The sequence below is a fragment of the Myotis yumanensis genome, unplaced genomic scaffold, assembly GCF_028538775.1.
Source record: "Myotis yumanensis isolate MYYU_CA2020_CCGP unplaced genomic scaffold, mMyoYum1.0.hap1 SCAF_8, whole genome shotgun sequence".
NCBI lineage: Eukaryota > Metazoa > Chordata > Mammalia > Chiroptera > Vespertilionidae > Myotis > Myotis yumanensis.
In genome coordinates this window covers 6068421-6089178 of record NW_027223759.1, presented here as the reverse complement: position 1 = coordinate 6089178, position 20758 = coordinate 6068421, and the positions used below count along the sequence as shown (strand labels likewise).

The 20758-nt window shown below is 38.6% G+C and overlaps 1 protein-coding gene across 1 annotated transcript in view; it reads left to right on the top strand.

Annotated features, from left to right (window-relative positions):
* STK17B (serine/threonine kinase 17b) overlaps positions 1-20527 on the top strand; it is a 29236-nt gene extending 8709 nt beyond the window's left edge. Inside the window, exons 2-8 of the mRNA XM_070421736.1 lie at positions 704-868; positions 7030-7242; positions 11491-11635; positions 12722-12848; positions 14405-14453; positions 15574-15753; positions 17131-20527. Coding sequence (XP_070277837.1) covers positions 747-868; positions 7030-7242; positions 11491-11635; positions 12722-12848; positions 14405-14453; positions 15574-15753; positions 17131-17413 — 1119 coding nt within the window. The 5' untranslated portion in view covers positions 704-746 and the 3' untranslated portion in view covers positions 17414-20527. The remainder of the gene's footprint in view (positions 1-703; positions 869-7029; positions 7243-11490; positions 11636-12721; positions 12849-14404; positions 14454-15573; positions 15754-17130) is intronic.
* The last annotated feature ends 231 nt before the right edge of the window (positions 20528-20758 follow it).

Below are 20758 nucleotides of genomic sequence, written 5' to 3'. Positions count from 1 at the left end.
TTGGCCATGTGAAATTATATTTAAAAACAATAATCCTTTGCTATGATAAATTATCTTGTTTTACGAAGATGAAACTTTAGTGTCAAAATGAAATTGATTGCTCGTATTAAATTAGAACTTTTTAAAAATAATTGTACATTTCACAATTTCAATGTGAAAACAAAAATGGACCGAATCATGGAAAGTAATTATGTTGCTAAGCTGAATGTAGTTGTACAATTAATATATATATTTTTATTGATTTCAGAGAGGAAGGGAGATGGAGAGAGACAGAAACATCAATGATGAGAGAGAATCATTGATCAGCTGTCTCCTGCACACCCCCTTACTGGGGATTGAGCCCGAGACCCAGGCATGTGCCCTTCACCGGAATCAAACCCAGGACCCTTCAGTCCGCAGGCCGGCACTCTATCCACTGAGCCAAACCAGCTAGGGCTACAGGTTTTTCTTTTTTTGGCTTTTTTTTTTAACAGCAGTTTTATTCTGAATGAAGTCAGTAACATAGTTCAAGTACCATACCGGTTTATGTGTGTGAATCTTTTTCCTGGTGGGGAGAATGTGCTCTTTAAATCTTCTTTTTGGCTGTCTTATAGCTATATTTGGAGCTGATAATGTAATGCACATCCTGTCTGAGATATCTTTTTTTTGTTCCTGAGCTACATTGAAGTTATATCCTGTCTCTTCTCTTTTTTTAAAAAAACAGGTAAAAAGAAGTGACTGAAAAGCATATCTGGACGCCATCTAACATGTCGAGGAGAAGATTTGATTGCCGAAGTATTTCAGGCTTGCTAACTACAACTCCTCAAACTCCAATGAAAATGGAAAACTTCAATAATTTTTATACACTGACATCTAAAGAGCTAGGAAGGTAAGGAAATTGTATGATCTGTATGCTGTTTATATTCACATTTTGGATTTGTGTATCTTTAGTTATATGAAACTCAGTCGTTATTTAACAGTGATTAGAAAGAAAAGTCATCATCTCTCTGTTACTATACAGGCCCAGTCTTAACTGATGGGAGGGTTAGTGAGCTGTTAGGATGTCTGCTCTGTCCCCTAGCTTCGGGTTGTCTGAGTTGGACCTGGGAAGAGGCAGCTTAGCCTAGTGACCTCAGGTAAATGACTGTCCCTCTTGATGATGTAGTTTCATCTGAGAAATGGGGTGAAGATAATTGTATAAATCTTACATGGTGATTGTGAAGACTACATTAGTTAATATTTATAAAACACTTAGTAGAGTGCTATATAAGTTTTTGTCAAATAAAAAAATTCCTGGATATTGTGTTTGGGCTTAAAAAAATAATGTTTAGATTCTCCCCTTCTTTCCTAAATTAAACAAAAAAATTAACTCATATTTGATATTAGAATCCTGTATAAAAAAGGAATGTATGTTCTATCAGTAAAACCTGTACTTACACTAATACTAATCTGTTTTGACTTAACCAAGGTGTAAATTCCTTAATGACCTGAGATTATAAGACCATTTAGTGCTATCATTTTAATACTTATCAAAGTTATAAAAGATAAACCAAGGTATTTAAGTTATATATTCAGCATCTGTTGAGCTTTAAAGACAGTTATCAGAGGGTTAGAAAATGGTGATCGGCCTCTGTCTTCAGTTTGATTTTAGTTCTGGAGGCAGTGTTTTGGCTTCTGTTAAAATGCTTTACTAAGTCTGTATTTGCATTGATGAATGTACAGTAAAATAGTATAATTGGTTTTTACCTTAATTTCAATGTGAAAACAAAAATGGACCGAATCATGGAAAGTAATTATGTTGCTAAGCTGAATGTAGTTGTTGCACCCAACATCTTGATAGATGCAGTCTTTATATTGCAAAATGAGGATGATATCTGCCTCACCAGACTAAGAACTAAATGTTTCATATTTCACATTTCTGGCATACTTATTATGTGTTAAAAACATAGTACTTTAGTGATGTATTAAAAGATACAGTTTTTAAAACCTTTCAGAATGTTTTAAAAAATTGTTTTGCTCTAAATCTTTAATGATTTCTCTGCATTGTCACAGGAAAGCATACGTTTCCTTCTAGTTACTTTTATCTCACGTGGCGTAGTCACGTAACCTTGGCCTGGGAAGGACTTTGGTGGTCGGTGATCTCCTAAAACAATTTTTTATGCAGGGCAGCAGTCTTTTCTATGATTTTCTTGGCAAGCTGTTTACCCAGCCCCAATTTGACTGCTTCGGTGATGGGGAACTCACGGCCTGAGAACGTCTCCCTTTCTGTGAGCACTTCCTAGGCACACTGAGTTCTGCTTTCTCTCTGTTGGCATCTGCAGGAGGCAGGTTCTCCTTTTGTGGCTGCTTATAATGTCCCTGTGACAATCCTTCCGAGATTGGACTCCGGCTAAGCATTGCCCGTTTCCTTAAACGCTCGTCTTATGACCTCATCTCCAGTAGCCTTCTTCTGACCACTTTGTTTTTTTCATTGTTAGTCTGAGAATAAGGAGACTTGGGATGGATAGGATTGTCAGTGTCTTACCATCTACAGTAGAAAACAACTTTATTTGAGGAGGCCTAAGATTCCATTGGGAGTTTTCTTTCTTTTTTTTTGGCTGCCATGTCAGATATGTGTCCTATGGCATCCGTTAGTATATTTTGTAAAAACAGATTAAACTGGAAGTCAGTTGACCTCTTTTTACTCTGAACCTAAAGTTGTGTGATCTCTTAGTTGTGTGATTTCCTTTTCTTTAAGATGAGAGGGTGGATTAGATGTCTCCAATTTTCCTTCTGTTGCAAAAATGTTTGGAAACTGCTTTGAGCAGGTAACCGACTATGCCTTGAACAGTACACACAATAAAGGGCATTCTTTTCTGCTTTTCTAAGTCACTATTTTAATGAGTAAGTGTACAAACATCTATTAACTTTGCAAAATAGGGCATTTGGGAGCTAGAAAGTCTATAAAATTTCTTTGAGGAAAAGTTAAACTTTGTAGAGGACGGTATTAATACTTCTCAATTGTTTTACAAATAAGATGCCAACATAAAAAGCATAAATTGAATCAGATATACTCTAACATTTCAGAGCAAAGACTCTCAGTAGAATCTGATGAAACACATTCAGATTTGTAATATCTTTATGAAAGAGACCTAGCATTTTTTAAAATTGTTATGGTAATTATTGATATATCTAGTAAACCTTGATAAATTGGAAATCACATTTCCTCTGCCAAGAACTTGCCTTAATTCTTTTGTTGTTGTTAATCCTCACTCGAGAATATTTTTTCCATTGATTGTGAACATTTTTTTAAAAAGACTGGAAAGGGGTTAAGGGGAGAGAGAGAGAGAGAGATAGATACTAGATATATCAATGTGAGAGAGACACCTAGATTGGTTGCCTTCTTCAGGTACCTCTACGAGGCCTGAGGGTGGAACCTGCAGCCTAGGTATGTGCCCTTGACTGGAAATTGAACCGTGACCCTTCAGGGAGCAGGCCAGTGCTCTAGCAACTGAGAAACACAGGCCAGGACGAAGTTCTTTTAATATCATTACCAATTTCAATTAGGATTATGATCCTGATTAATAGAAGTTAGCATTATAATCTTGTTTATCCTGCGGCATGTACATTTTGAAATATCTAAATGCATAATTCCGGCATGTAGTGAACTACAAAGTCACCTTTCTAAATCAGTTGCTTTTTATTAATCTTAAGATGTTAGTGTTTTAGAATTTATTTTCTTCAACAAACTAAAATAACATGCAAGTGTTAGTAGTTCAATTTTGACTATTCTCAAAGCTCTTTGTGTTGTTCCTGTTTTTTAACATGTTGGTTAAGTTTTTTTCTACCCTCCCCCCAACTGAGGCAAGTTTCATAGGCCTCTGTGGTCAGAGGGTGAGGCTGATGCCGAAATAAACGTCAGCTTCCTTTGTGGTTGCCCTCCCCCTTCTCTCACATTTTATTGTCTGTTCTAGAATGCACAGGGTAACTACTAGACCTTTTCACTGCTGGGAAATCTATTCAGATTTGCCTTTTTAGGGTGTGAATTAATTATATATACTTGGTATGGATTTTAAATTTTCTTAGTTTTTGTTATAGTTGATGTAGGAACATTATGTATTGAAGTTTATTTTGATCATTCTAAACCACAATTAGCATTTTAGAATAGAAATCAAATACTTGTTTTTTTTCCTAAGTCATTTGATAATTATGATAAAAATACTTAACCTTATTTAATGGTATGTAAATAAGGTAGTGAATATATAAGTAACATTTTATTGGAATCGCAAATAAGCTTTAAAAATATAAATGCTTTAAGTACAGGATTCAAAATAGCACAATATATGGTATTATAGTAGTGGCTTAACTTTTGCTTTATTCAACAGATATTTTAGTTTCTGTTATGTGTGAGTTAGCTAATGGAGATTTTATAATTACTGTAGTAACTAGGACACATAGGGTCTCTGCCTTCACTGGGCTTTTACTTAGTGGTGAACATTGGCAAATAAATAATTATCAATATTTGGTCACCTTTGCTCTAGACCAGTGGTCGGCAAACTCATTAGTCAACAGAGCCAAATATCAACAGTACAACGATTGAAATTTCTTTTGAGAGCCAAATTTTTTAAACTTAAACTGTGTAGGTAGGTACATTGTTATTAACTTAATTAGGATACTCCTAAGGCTGAGGAAGAGCCACACTCAAGGGGCCAAAGAGCCACATGTGGCTCGCGAGCCATAGTTTGCTGACCACGGCTTCTAGACTAATGAGAACTAAACTTGCTTAAGAAAGCATATTTAGAATACCTGAAACAATTTGATAAAAAGTATTTAGTTTTGCTCTTTGTTTCTGAGAAAATCCTGGCTTATTGATACATTCATAAAATTATAGTTGAACTGAATTGTTACAATTAGTGCTATAAAATATGTGGACAATTTTCTTGGCCTACTATTTCTGATTCCTAAGTTTTACAGAGTGGATTTCTTCATAAAACTTAAAATTTCCTTTCTGTTTTAGATAAATTTTGTTTCTAAACCTAAGAAAGAATTGGCAGAAGTGCGTGAGTTGGACTTATTAAAAAACAACTGTCTTAAAAGGAGGAATTGTTTTGTGGTGGTTAGAGCAGAAAGCCAGGGATTCACATTCCACAGTGTGACTCTTGGCGCTCCAATCCCATACATGACCTTTCATGACTCATTTCATCTTAGTCCGTCTCAGTTTATTTGGTATAAAATACCAGCGGTTTGAAAGAAAGCTAAGGAAATTATTAACTTTTTGGTGTGTTCATTGAAATGCATCAATTTGTATTTCTTTGCATACAGTAAGAAAATATCTTGTAGTTAAAGTTAGGCATCCTCAAATAATAAATGAGAAGTTCTTTCAAAGAATCAGGTTTGTCCATGCAGATTTATTGAGTTGATTTATATCTTGATAAATGTAGAGGAGGCAAATTATAGCTTGGTTACTTTTTTGGCATTAGTAGCTATAGTTTTTCAGTGTGATTTCCAGTGTATTTCATTAGCATCAATTTGGAGGAAATTTGGGAAATAAAGAGTAGGAATCTTTGTCATCCTGGTCCTTGAGAACAGTAAGTAAAATAGAATCAAACAATATATTTTGGCCCCACCCCAAACCCAAATACCAAAGGAATTAAAAAACTTTCCTTGGGAAGCACCTGGCATGCCATGTTAGAAGTATATGGAAGGGCCGGAGTGGTGGGACAGAGGTTACTCTCTGCAGATCCTTTATTTATACTGGATTTGTTGGTATCTAGAGAGTCATTTGAACCTTAGGATAGAGTTCCTTAATTTTGGATTTCTTGTCCTCAGGCTTAGTAGTTGTATGAATGGGCTTGGAACTCTGAAACCCCCCTGAAACTGTATGTAGAACATACTACTTAAGGGCACATGTACATTTTTCTGGATAGGCAGTTTGTAGCTTTTATTCGTCTCCTAAAGTAGTATTACTCAAAATAACATCAGGTCTTTGGGAAACTAGATTTTGAGCAACTATAGGCTGAGAATATACAATTTGCCTCTGTCTTTAAATTTTGGCTGAGATGCTGAGCATTTATTGGAGAGAGCTAAACACATACCCACTCCTAAAGTGACATACATGACGGTAATGGGTGTATTTGTACATAGCTGTTGATAACCATTAATTTCTTAGTAGAAGGTGAACTGTCTTTAGTTCTCTCCAAAGGACATATATACATACCTTTGACATCTGTTACAGGCTTCATAGACTACTGAGCAATACTAAGAGATTTACTGGTAATACAACTGACAAATTGTGATAGGAAGCGTCAAAGCTTGTTAAAAGTGGTGTTGAAAGGCAAAGTGATTACTAATAATTACAATAAAATTAAGTGTCAGGTATGAATTTTTGCGTTCGTCTTAATTTTTTGTATTTGAAGGAAAGCCTTTTTGATTAGAGAGTTAAAGCTATTAAGGGCATGGTCTTTGGAAATGGATCAAGATACACAGCCTCTCTGGAGCCTACAAAACAAGAGTAGCATTTACTGTAGGATTGTGTGATATTAAACAGTAATTTTTTTTAATACATATTTTTATTGCTTTCAGAGAGGATGGGAGAGGGAGAGAGAGAGAGAAACATTAATGATGAGTGAGAATCATTGATCGGCTGCCTCCTGCACACCCCCTACTGGGGATTGAGCCCACAACCCAGGCATGTGCCCTGACCCGGAATTGAACCTGGGACCCTTCAGTCCGCAGGCTGACGCTCTCTCCACTGAGCCAAACTGGCTAGGGCTAAACAGTAATTTATGTGGAGAGTATGGCATGGAGTTGGTGTACAATGATCATGTATATATTAATAGGGAAGAACAAATGTAATTCCGTCATCCTATTGCGACATTTGCCCTTCTTATTTTTATGTGGTAATACTGTACATTTTATAAAAGTACATGCAGCAGTTTAAGAGAAAAATGATAAATTTCATGGCATGATTTTTTGAAAAGGTTGATTCTAAGTTGGAGGTATAGCAGTATTTGTGTTGTACTAATACTGTTCTTTATAGAAAAGTTAGAATTGCTTGTCATTTCTTCCCAGGGGGAAATTTGCTGTGGTTAGACAGTGCATATCGAAATCAACTGGCCAAGAATATGCCGCAAAATTCCTAAAAAAGCGCAGAAGAGGACAGGATTGCCGCGCGGAGATCCTGCACGAGATTGCCGTGCTTGAGTTGGCAAGGTCCTGTCCCCATGTGATCAATCTCCATGAAGTCTATGAAAACACAAGTGAAATCATTTTGGTATTGGAATAGTAAGTATACACTCTAGTAAATTTAAGTAAATTTATAGCACCTCCTTCATTGGTGGGATAGGGTGACTTGAAATGTCAAGACAAGAATGATAAAGGTCTGACAAGATCTTGTGAGCATTCCTGTTGATGAGATATTACAGGAACATAGGTACTTTACATTCATTACTTTCACAAGGCTAAGAGTACAGCCCCACAGGCACTAAAACTAAGTAGCAGAAGAGCCTAGGATACTACCAATATGATTTCATTGTTCATGCATTTTTGTGAGTACTACATGTGTCAGATTCTTTAGCTGACCTTTAAAAAGTTATCTACTTACATGGCATCTGCATGTTTGACTACGTGAAAAGTAGCTGACATTTTTCCAAAACAGTGATGGAATTCTAGGTTTGGAGGATGAATATACAAAGGAGCATCATCAGCTTTCATAAAATCCTCTTTTTTCAATCATCTAACTCAGCGGTCGCCAACATTTCGGACCTCACGGACCACCGGTTGGTGACCGCTGATCTAAATGGCAACAATAAAATGCTTCGAAAGTTTTGACATATTAGGACTTAAACTTCAAATCTACAAAGAAGTTGAAAGAATAACACTACTCTTCAGCTTGATTCACCAATTATTGACATCTTGCCATATTAACTGAACCATTTAATTGGTGGGTGTCTTGATAGTTTCCTTTACATGCCAAAGTATTTATCCAGTTTCTGCGAACTTCTGTAATCTGCTTCTTAAGTTATGTTTTTTTTTCTTTCCTCTTAACTCTGGCTCACTTTCTATTTCTGTAGCTCCACCTGTGTATCTCTTTTGTGGGGAAAATGGTAGTCCTACAACAGACATTGGTCAGCTTGCCAAACTGAAAGGAAGAGACAATCTGATAGGCTGACAGTCATAGTATTTTGCTGGGGTCCAACCCCAGCGGGTCCAGGGTTCCCCAAAGGTGTGGACGGAGTCGGCGAAGAAGGAATGACACAGAGACAGCCTTCAGTTGATCAGCAGCCTAGTCAGGACCTCTAGCCAGGATCTCCAGCCAAAGTTCTGGTCGGGATCTCCAGCGAAGTTCTGGTTAGGAACTCCAGCAAAGTTCTGGTTTGGATCTCCAGCGAAGTTCTGGCCAAGTTCTGGTTAGGATCTGATTTGGATCTGATGTTTATTGTCTTGTTACATCTGTATTTATACCAGTCGATTTTAATCCTGTCAATTTCTATTGCAAAGGTTAGGGCATTTCTTATCTCCATTCCAGGGAGTAAAGATTATGTAGCTTAAGCGTGATTGTTTGTAGTTAAAGTGATTAACTACCCGCCTGGCACTTAGTTAAGGGGTTGTATTCCCTCCCTAACCTCAGGGAAAAATCCCCACCTGGGGAAACAACCTTTCTCAGAGAGGTGACCTTGGTTAAAACACATGGCACTAAGGAGAGCAAACATATTAAGAACAATATGCTATATATGCCAGGTCCCTTGAAACATATGCTGTGCAGATGTTTCTTTCCTGCAGCGACTATGTCAAGCAGCAAGGATGGACCAGCTCCCAGCATCCATCCATCCATCCATCCATCCATGCATTCATTCATTCAACAAACACTTCTACATGTCAGACACTGTTCTCAATGCTATGGATATAGCAGTGAGCCAAAGAAATAAAAATAATGGTTCCTAGAGTGAGTGAGTTCCTGTTTTATTACATAGAATATGCTTTACTTGAGATATTCCCAAACATACCTTTTTAAATTTGATGACTAACCATCTAGATTTTTTTTGCATGATGTTCGACTGAGACCTTTTTATCTTATTATTTAGAGTTAGTCCTCAAAAAATAAAATCTGTTGTGTTGTGATAGCTCTGTTTTATGGATGGGAAGCTCAAATAAGTGACTGGCCCTAAATCATATTGCTGTAAATAGCAGATTTAGGATTTTAATTGTTTGATTCCAGACCTAGGGATTTTTCACTATGCCTTTGTCAACATTCTTTGGCTGTTCAATTCTTTAAAAATACATACATACATACATACATATAAATAAAAGACCTGGGTTCTGGCCCCAAATATTCTTTGTGAAGCTGCCAAACAGGATATTGGTGAAGAATATTGATTCTCACCCATTTTATACAGATTGAGATTCTGGTTCCTCCATTTACTATGTGACCATGTACAAGTTGCTGTATCCTCGTTGAACTTGGTTCTTCATCTGTAAAATGGAAGTAATAGCCACCTACCTCACAAGGTTGTCACCTTCAAAATAGGTGATATTTGTAGTTAAATAAAAATGAGTAAAATGGAGGGGCAGCAGAACTGAGCTGCTAGTGTCAGCTATTCTTTTTATTGCAGTTAAGGCAGTTATTATTGAACTAGAGGCCCGGTGCACAAAAATTTGTGCACTCGGGAGGGGGTTCCCTCAGCCCGGCCTGTGCCCTCTCGTAGTCTGGGACCCCTCGGGAGATAACGACCTGCTGGCTTAGGCCTGCTCCTGGGTGGCAGAGGGCAGGCCCAATCCCTAGGTGCAGCCCCTGGTCGGGCTCAGAGCAGGGCTGATTGGGGAGTTGGGGCACCGCCCCCTGTCATGCACAGAGCAGGGTGGATTGGGAGGTTGCGATGCCACCCTCAGTCATGCTCAGGGTAGGGCTGATGGGGAGGTTGTGGCTCCACCCCCTGTGACGCACAGAGCAGGGCCAATCAGGGGGTTGGGGCGCTGCCCCCTGTCACGCACAGAGCAGGGCCCATCAGGGGGGTTGGGGCTCTGTACCCTGTCACGCACAGAGCAGGGCCAATCAGGGGGTTGGGGAGCTCCCCCCCGTCATGCACAGAGCAGGGCCCATCAGGGGGTTGAGGAGCTCTCCCCTGTCACGCACAGAGCAGGGCCAATCGGGGTTGGGGAGCTCCCCCCTGTCACACACAGAGCAGGGCCCATCAGGGGGTTGAGGAGCTCCCCCCTGTCACTCACAAAGTAGGGCTGATAGGGGAGTTAGGGCACCGCCCCCTGTCACACACACAGCAGGGCGGATCAGGGGGTTGGGGCACTGACACTGTCACACTCAGGGCAGGGCCGATGGGGAGGTTATGGCTCTACCCCATCACACACAGAGCAGGGTCCATGTAGGGGAGGGTTGGGGCGCCACCCTCTATCACCCACAGAGCAGGGCTGATCAGGGGGTTGGGGCGCCGTCACTGTCACCCGATGGAGAGGTTATGGCTCTACCCTGTCACACACAGAGCAGGGCCAGTGTGTGTGTGTGGGGGGGGGGAAGGGGGCGTTGGGGCGCCACACCCTGTCACACACAGAGCCGCAGGGCGATCAGGGGGTTTGGGCACTGCCCCCTGTCACACTGATCCGGTGCCAGGAGGCCTCGCAGCTCCGCTGATCCCGGTGCTGGGAGGCATATTACCCTTTTACTATATAGGATAGAGGCCTGGGGGCAGGCTGGTTTGCCCTGAAGGGTGTCCTGGATCAGGGTGGGGGTCCCCACTGGGGTGCCTGGCCAGCCTGGATGAGGGGATGATGGCTGTTTGCAGCTGGTCACACACCCTTCAGGGTGGGGGTCCCCACTGGGGTGCCTGGCCAGTCTGGGTGAGGAGCTAAGGGCTGCTTTCAGGCTGGCAATTGACTGAAGCTCCCAACCACTCCTTTTTTTCTTTTCTTTTTTTTTTTTTTATTCTGGGCCAGCTTTAGCTCTGGCTCTAGCTCTGAGGCTTCCGCTGCTATAATCGAAACAATGTATAACTCTAGCTCTGAGATCCCTGCGGGCTGAAAGCTGGTTTCTGGTGTTTTGTTTAGCTTCTATATTTGCAACATAGTTTCTTAGAGTTGTAGCTCAGAGGCCGCCACTCAGGCGGAGAACATTGCAGTCTGCAGTCCCTGGAGCAAGCAAGCCTCATGTTTGCTTCCAGCTGCCTGGCTGCCGGCCGCCATCTTGGCTGACAGTTAATTTGCATAAGGATATGCTGATTAGCCAATGGGAAGGGTAGCGGTCGTAAGCTAATTACCATGTTTCTCTTTTATTAGTTTAGACTATAATGCAATTTAATTTTATTTGTTAAATATTCAAATATTAGCATCCATAATTTGAAATATTCTTGTCATCTACTTTATTCCTTAAGGATCCCTCCCACGCCCTTCTTCTACTCTAAATGTGCATTTGGAGACTAAAATGTATATGGCTGTGTGTCTTTTACTTAACAGGGATACACTATTTAAAAGCATCATATTAGGTCAATGATTTTTCAAGTTTCTATTATCTGAATTTTATGTCAGTGCTGCAGGTGGAGAAATTTTCAACTTGTGTTTACCTGAGCTGGCGGAAATGGTCTCTGAAAGTGACATTATCAGACTCATCAAACAAATACTTGAAGGAGTTTATTATCTGCATCAGAATAACATTGTGCACCTTGATTTAAAGGTAACGTAAGATGCAACTGTAAGCACCGCTACACCCGTTCCTCTTTGCTCTGGGTTTGCACAGTGGCAGGCTGGGCTGGCAGGAAGCAGCAGTCAGATCTGCGGTCCAGGCGGCACTGGTGTGCTCTCGTTTCCCTTGTGCGACATGGACTTAAGCTTGTGTTGGCCGAGAGGAGAGGCCTGCATGTGTGAGCAGCTCACAGTAGTCACTTGGCTCTTAAACCATCAGTTCTCCATGTTCCCAGCCTTAAAGCACCCCACACCACCTTACTCTTATGTCCTGGATCTTCCTGTTTATAAACTGCCTCCCTCTAAGATACTCAGTTCTGACCCATCCCTGAAGGTAGCTTCCTCCTTGTCCTCATTCCTTTGCTCCCTCACGCTCATCTTTCTCTTGAGGTTTTCAGTCTTTTGCTCCTCTACCCTCCCTCCCCCCAGATCATTCAGGCCCCTTTCCCAAGCCCTGTCACCACTTCAGCCTCTCATGGTACTATTCTTCCTCCTTATCCTTCCGCCACAGCTACTGAAGGACCTTAACATTGGAATCCATCTGCATCTTATTTTTTGACATTGCACTCTTTCCTTTCTGTATAATTTCCCTTCCGTAGACTTTCCCATGCAGCTTACTGTCTAACCTACATCAGATCCAGGACCATCACACTGTACTGAACCATTTTCTGTTTCTGGAAATGTATGTACTTTATTCCCTCAAGCCTTCGTTCATGCGATTCCCCAGGGCACCTTTCTAACTGGCATGTCCTGTGTATCCTTTAGGATTCAGCTTAAGCATCTTCTCCACTGTAGAGTCTTCTTGGGCTTTATTATGGGCAGAATTAAATAGTCGTTATTACTGAGTATTCTCTAGCTCATAATCAGTTAATCAGTCTATGTATTCAAACCAAGAATCCTCTGAGTGACATTTTTACTTTATTTATCATTGACTCTATAGCTCCTTCTAAATAGTTTAGCAAATGTTTCATGAATGACTCATATGAAATATATGTTCCACTTAATTTACCTCTGATCAGAGACTAGTAGTGTTTTATTGCTGTATATTACTGATCATATTTTTGTTGTGTTTTATTAGCCACAGAATATATTATTGAGCAGCATATACCCTCTTGGGGACATAAAAATTGTAGATTTTGGAATGTCTCGAAAACTAGGAAATGCATGTGAACTTCGGGAAATCATGGGGACACCTGAATACTTAGGTAAGAATTTTCTCTTATTTTCTACACCATTTTGAAATTTATTAACTAAATGACGCCTCTACGTTATATATTTTAGAGCATCTAATTTCAGGATATATTTGGTTTAAGTATTTTAGTACAATGAGATTTGGTTATGACACATTTGAATGAACTGTAATGAATATAAGATTATTGAGACATTCACAACAATTCACAGCATATTAGGCATATAAGTTCAAAAGTTTAATGTGTGGGTAAAAAGAAAGTTAGGGAGCAGGAAATAGAGGAAAACAGATCAAGTGGGCCGTCACTGCCCTTGAGGCCGGGCTGTTGGGTAGACATCACTTCTCCTTTGGTCCTGTCTCAGCTCTAATGCTGTTGACAATACAGATATCTTCAGTTCGCAGGAATTGGTAGCAGGACTCCTTGTTGTTTGTTGGTGCTACTTTAAAATGTGAGATTTTGCCTCAGTTTGTAAAAGGATTTTAAAGAAGTGTGACAAAAAAATTTATGACTAGATAATCTAATAACATTGTACTAGATCAACCGATTAGACTATGAAGGTTTTTAAGGCATATGAGGCAGCATGTAAATGTGAAGTTTTAAGTTTATAGTAGTAATCTGTCTATACGCTTTTGTTTCTGCGTGTATTGCTGTCCCTAAGCAGACATTGAACTAAGCAGAGCAGTTGCTGCTCACAGCAAGACGTTCCCTAAGTGAGAAACGCAGCACATGACTAACTTCTGAATGTTAGTAGAGGCAATAGTGTCCTAGAATGAGTTATTGTAATTCTAGATAACACAGCTCCAGAAGTATACGAAGAGGTTGTAGGTGCTGCAGTGACAGCTGACCATATGTAGGTCTCAAAGGCTCTATTACCAACACTGCTAGGCTTTGGAAACAATTTTTCTTGGAGAAGTTAGGAAACCATACAGTGAAACCAAGCAATTATTATTCAAGCATAAATCTGAGTTTTTACTGTACTAATTTGAAATTTATGGTAATGTTTAGAAAGTATAGATAATTTATTTCACATTTTAAAAAGCACTTTGGCAGGGAAAGAGACAGTGGGAAATTAATTGCGCAGGAAATCAGGGATATGCAATCTACTTGTAAATCTAGAGCACATCCAGGAAGCACAATTTGCTCCTCCTGTCATTGTACGATGCATGTGATGCTATTACCCTGAAGAGGAAAACTTAAATTAGGCTAATGAAATAACCAAACTAATTCCCAAGAGTAGTAAAATAAGATTTTAAGAAGATTTTAGCTTCCAACTCTTTACTTCTTCATAATTATTTTTTCTGGGATTAATCTAAATGATTAAAAAATATATATGTAGCTACCAGTTACACCAAAGAACATTATTGGGGCTTTTGAATCATGTGGTTACATAATTTGCTTAACATTAGATATGTTTAAATGACCAGTCACAGGATAATTAATGTGATGTTAAATTTCTGTTGATCTTATATTAGTAGTTCTTAAAAATTAAATCCAGTTTAACTTGATATAAAATAATTGTCATGATTTTAAATTTGTCAGTATTGAATTTTGAACTATATTTTCCCTTTCAGCTCCAGAAATCCTGAATTATGATCCTATTACCACAGCTACAGATATGTGGTAAGATTTTGTTAGTTACCTAAATGCCTTTATCAAAAGTTGGGTAGTGTATATTCTAGGGTTCTTTGATTCTAAATGTAAATAATAAGGCTTTTTTGAAAAGGTTTTACTCAAGTGTCATTATTATGCCACAGGAAAGTGTTTATCCATTCTTTTTAAGTAGCACTTCGGCTCTAAACCAGAGGTACAGAAATAAACAGGAGGAAGACGAGATGTAGTAAAGGAACATGCTCCATGTTCTGTCATAAAGGTGAAATGCTGTTTACTGAGCATGAGGAAGCAGCAGACAAGCACCAGGTGGGGGCATCTGATCTAGGCCTAGAACTGAGCACAAGAGGGAGGTCAGGTCAATGCAGAAGGGTAGTGTTCTGGGGGCATATCATAGAAGATATGCTCTCCTGAACGAGGGTGCACCGAGCTCTGTGGCTAGCCCAGAGGACCGGGGAGCAGACCTGGAGTTGATTATGCGGCTGTGGTTGGGACCGCTGTTGGCTGTGACTACAGGCCACGTGGAAGAGTTGAGGGAAGATTTGGGTTCACGGAGCTATAATGGGTTTGCCGAGGAAAAAGGGTCCTGTGACTGAATGAGTGAGTGAAACATACTGTCCGCATTCTCTTTTTTTGACTCCTGAGCACAAGACTTGTCATTAACTTATTTTAGGCTCTGAAACGTTTTGTAGTAAAAAAAAAAATCTACCCGCCCAACTTCATGCTTTGCCAAACTTGCAGACTCTATTTGCACAAAAGCCCTGTTTATGTCTCACAGATCATTACTGTGTCATTGGACACGATTTGAAAAATGCTGCTCTTTGCATGGCTTTGTGTACTTGGTAACAAGTGTTTGTGTGAAGGACAGACTGGAGGTATAATGATATATATTTAATATATTTATAACTACATAACACATGTGCACTTCCCCCATATTCTTTTTCTGTGAGGCAGACTTTGAGATTATTATTTTAGTTTTAATAATATAGGAACTTAGGAAAACAATTTAAGTCTGTAGTTTAACTGTAAAGTTGAGAACAGGAATATATATGTTGAGTATCAATTTTATTTTATATAAATGTTTTAATATTAACACATTTAAAATTCCTCTTCTCCCTTTTTTGTTTTTCAGGAATATTGGTATCATAGCCTATATGTTAGTAACTCATACATCCCCATTTGTGGGAGAAGATAACCAAGAAACATACCTCAATATATCTCAAGTTAATGTAGACTATTCAGAGGAAACTTTCTCATCAGTTTCACAGCTGGCCACAGACTTTATCCAGAGTCTTTTAGTAAAAAATCCAGAGTAAGTAAGAACATTAATCTGTTTACTATTATGAAATAAACATTCTAAAACTATAACACTATTATAAGTAAGCTCTCGGGTAAAATGGAGAAAGAGGTGGTATGAGAGATCGTTAAATAACAAATTCATAATTCCAAACATGGAAAATATAAAATACAGAACAGGAAATTTTGGAGTGAAGGGAAGATATAGGTTCTTTTTCTCTCAGCCTGCCATTAATTCCTGAAATTCCCTAAAATAATTAGAAATAGAAGGTTTACAATACACACAGGTGGTTGATTTGTAGTTAAATGGTCACAGTGATGTAGCAAGTGCAAATGCCTGATGGTCAGATCTTTAAGGATCATCGGGTGCTCTCTGACCGCCTCCCAAAGAAGGGACTTAAACTGTGGCTTAGGACTCTGACCTCACTCATTGGCAACTTCAAGGCAGGAAAAGAAAAGGCCGACCTCCCTTCTGTCTGCCAGGGTCAGCAGTGTTTACGTGGAAAGGGCCTGGCTGGCCTTAATGCAGAGGCTGTGGCCTAGTGCCCTGGTGTGATTACTTATCAGCACGTTTATCTCTGATCATTATTTACTCTCAGGAGGACTCAGTCTCCTATCTGCTTAAGGAAAAAACCTCGTAGGTTTGTTAATTATTTTATTGGCCCAACCAGGCTCTCACTGGCTGTATTTTAGACGTGACAGTTGAAATAGTACCACTACTGTTTGTTTCTGGTTATAGGCAGTTTTTATTTACTTCAATATTCTTTTACCTAGGTTCTAAAATTTCTATAATGAGCACATTATTTTTTTTATAGTTAGAAAAAAATGAACATGAAGGCAAAGAAAGGAAACAGGTTTTAAAGGTAATGTGGTTGTGTGAAGGTTGAAGCTCTGGGCTAGATAGGTGTTTTTCTTACTTTTGAAATATTGTGATATTTGACTACGTTACTTTTGTAATAGAAAGCAAAGTTTAAAAACTCAAAATGCTAGGTAAGCATCATTGAAGAGTAGCTTTTGTTTTTAAGACTTAGCAGTGACTGCTTTTAATAACAAAATAATATTAGATATTATAAATCACATATATTTTCCTTCAAAGGGTCTATAAACCCAAGAGACTTTATAATTTCACTAATTTTTATTTGTGAGGATAACATTCATTCTCAAGCTTTTTGACTAGTTTCATCTGTAAGCTCCATGATACATTGAATTTTTGGCACATGTCAGAATGAAAGAGATTGCTAGGTTCTCCAGGGTTCCTATGCTTACTCCCTTCTGTGCTGTGGGTATGTGTTATTTTCATATTTATAACACGTAACTTGATGATACACTGAACTGCAGGCATTTCCAAACTGCTATTTAGTTCTCCATTTTTCCTTGGTGTTTTCTCTCAAAGGAAAAGACCAACAGCAGAGATCTGCCTCACTCATTCTTGGCTACAGCAATGGGATTTTGGAAACTTGTTTCTCCCCGAAGAAATGTCCAGTCCCCCTCAAGGTCAGGATCACACGACAAGGTCCTCTGAAGACAAGACTCTGAAATCCTCCTGTAATGGCACCTGTGAGGATCGAGAAGACAAAGAGAACATCCCAGAGGATAGCAGTGTGGTTTCCAAAAGATTCCGCTTTGATGACTCGTTGCCCAGCCCCCATGAACTTGTTTCAGATGTGCTCTGTTAGCACTCTTCTCTCTGATTCCTGTGGACTGAACTTGACATTTGAAATCCACTCCAGTGTGTGACTGTGGTCTGTAGCTTTATATATGGCTTGTTTATATTGTAAATGCACTTTTGCATAGGAGGATTTAGGAAATTGTTAAAATGTCATTAGTTACTAGCATAATTTCATTTCCTATCCTGAGATACCACTATGCAGAGAAGAAAAGACTTAAATATATAACCAAAAATAAAAGTGTGCATTGGAATAATTTAAGTTCATATGGACTTATCAAAATGTTTTATATATCAGGAAAAGAAAGTAATTTGAGTTATATTATGGTTGATGTAAACTGAAAATAATGAAGAGATATTTTATATTTGAAGATGTTTTGATGGCTATTTTGAAATTACATAAGATTCTCATTATATGTAGTGTGCTCTATGAGATAGGTCCTTTACCCAGAGCAAAGGGGGATTACAAACCAGAGCAGGGGTGTTATGTACAAGTTAGAGCAGAGGAAAGAGTAGCATGGCATTTTAACTCTCAGTCTTCTTCAGATGTAATTGGATCTGACAAATGGAAAATACGGTTTACAAGGGTAGAGGATTTCATCTTCCAGAATTTCTAGAGTAGAAGATACTTCGGGAAAACTGGGTGCGCTCCATTTTTAGTCGGCCAAACACCTTTATTAATTGAGTTAGGAGAAAATGCTGACAGACTTAGGTGACTTAGAGAATTCTAGATGTCTTCTAAGTCTTGAGATACGAGCCAGGCATTCAGAGTTCTAAAAGTGAGCATTCAAAAAGTCACAGCACCAGTAGGACTATGAACACAATGCCAGAGTCACAAGGTAGATGTGGTCATAAAACACCATGCCCTTAAGCTCTCCTGAAGTTCCCGTGTCGATTCCTAGTGGTGCGGCTCCCAGAAGGCCCCCTGCAGAGGGACCCTCGGGGTCTTCTGGTGGGACCAGTGCCAGTAAGTCCCTGGGACAGCAGGACGTGTGCTCAGGGCCGGGACTATGTGTGGTCCCAGCAGGGCAAGTTCACTCCTGGGGTGATCTTCGATGACTTTGCACCTGGTGACTATTCAAAAGTCTATTATACTGTCATGTTAAGGTCATTGTAATCTTTATATCCCCAGCATTTCTTGAAGGAAAGTTGTTTCTATTTGTGTGTGTGTATATGTACAGGTATATGTATATATGTATATAGAGAGAAAATATAGTCTTTAGACAACTTTGTCTAGGCATTCTTCACTCTGATATGCTCAACTCAGGTGCCAAAGGAGCTCTTGTCTTATGACATATGAATATACATATAAATTCTTTAAGGAGCAGTTTGTTGGGTCAATAAACTAGTCATTGTGGAAGCTAAACTGGGTTCTTGTATATGTAAAACTGATGAGTTTTTTTCTGAATTGTTGATTGTCCATTTATTTGCCTTCAGTATTACGGTAATGCAGGTAAAGCTTAGTAAGCCATTGGAAAAAGAGAAAGTGATTACTTTTACAAAAGACCATATTATATATTTAATTTCTAGAAAAATTGTGCCATACTAAAAAAACAAAATCAAGAAATGTTAGAATTTTGAATTATAAGCTAGTTCTTAAAATATTTTATACTAGCTTTCTTTAATTCTTAAGAATATTAAAATACTTTATATACTTCATCTTAGTTAATAGAATACATAGAGTTGTAAATTTCCAGACCTTTTTTCCTAACAATTTCTATTATAAAAAAACAAAAACAAACCCAGTGGTTGCACATAAACAGTATTCAATTTTTTTCATAAGGGTGAATTTAAATATTTTTACTAATTGAAATGTAAAAATAAAGTAAAGCAATCTTTAGAGAGAAGTTATTAACAAATGACTCAATTCTTACTTTTTCTTCTCCCAAGATTGAGAGTCTATGAAAAGCAGATGATGTATCTGACTGAAGCAGGAATCTAGAGTCCCTGGGAAGTGAACGGATGCCTGGAAACACATCTGAAGAGTAGTGTGAAACTGATGAATTTATAGAACTTAATTTTCCTCTTGGATCAGATCCCTAGAGAGGTGGGATTAAAAAGTAGTAGAATAGATGACAGTTATAATTGCCATTTAACTTTTTTCCCCGCACAAAGTTAACCTAACTCTGAGGACGAAAGTTGTCATGGCCCTTCAGAGAAGCCCAGCAGGGCCTGTTCGTAGATTGTGATGAGAGAAGGCGCCTGTGCCGGAGGCTAAATCAACACATGGCTTCCTTCATCAAGGAAGTCTTGCTGTAGCAGCTGGTTAGTGAGCTTCCTTCATCAAGGAAGTCTTGCTGTAGCAGCTGGTTAGTGCTAGGACTGGTTTTCATCTAGCACGAGCTCGATCTTTTTGGATTGGTTGCAGATAGTTCATGGGCCATACTTTGAATAGCCTGCTCTAAGCAACAGTAATAAATGTTGGTATTCTATAACTGTTTACATTTCCTCTCTTTTGAATTTTCAGTTTGATATCTGACTTAGGAACATCCTTATTCAATGTTGTGTAAACAATTATTCTTTAATTTCAAATTGTATTAAAATTAAGTTACTGAACTTCCAGTTTGGGAATTACAAGTTTCTACTTTTATGAAAGTTTAAAAAACTTTAATTGTAAATTTCACACCAATTACAACTGCCCTCCAACTTAGCTTTCATTAAATATTCACGTTGCTTGAGGCATATTGAATGACATTGTTATGAAACCTTCAGTAACAAAACTTGTTACATCAGCTTAATGATCCTTTTGGTTAAAAATTATAAGGCACTTTTGTTTACATTTGTGGTTGTCTTTTGTTCTAAAGTATTTCTAAATGTATTATTCATAAAAGCAGACCTTGCCTGGAGGCTCTAGCCTTTGACCCACATCATCTTTGAACTTCTTTCCCAATGCAGACGTGTTTATTAGATCTTGTCTTTTGGAAAAGTCACACATATTTGTGAACAAGGTCTATTCTTTAGTAATAATAGATACTTTAAGGAAATGTCAGTGAATGGCAGAGTACTACATTACTATAAAGATAAATAAGGAATAATGGGTCACTCACAAATGGTTGAACTGTTTATTTTCTCAGTATAAAATTTTTTTTTTTAATGAATAAAGGAATTTTCAAGAAGTTTATAACCTGGTTGTCAGTCCCCTTTATTTACGGTAGTTATATTCTATGAATTCCCCATAAACAGTGAATCCCGAAACACTGCTTCTAGGAGAAATACAGGGTTAGGTTCCTGAAAGCTCTTCATGACATTTTTGTTCACTGAGCAATATATAACCTTGTTTTATGTGCGTTTCTGTTTACAGAGACCTTATTTAATAGTTGATCATTAACATTGAACCCATAGCTAACAGCACTAG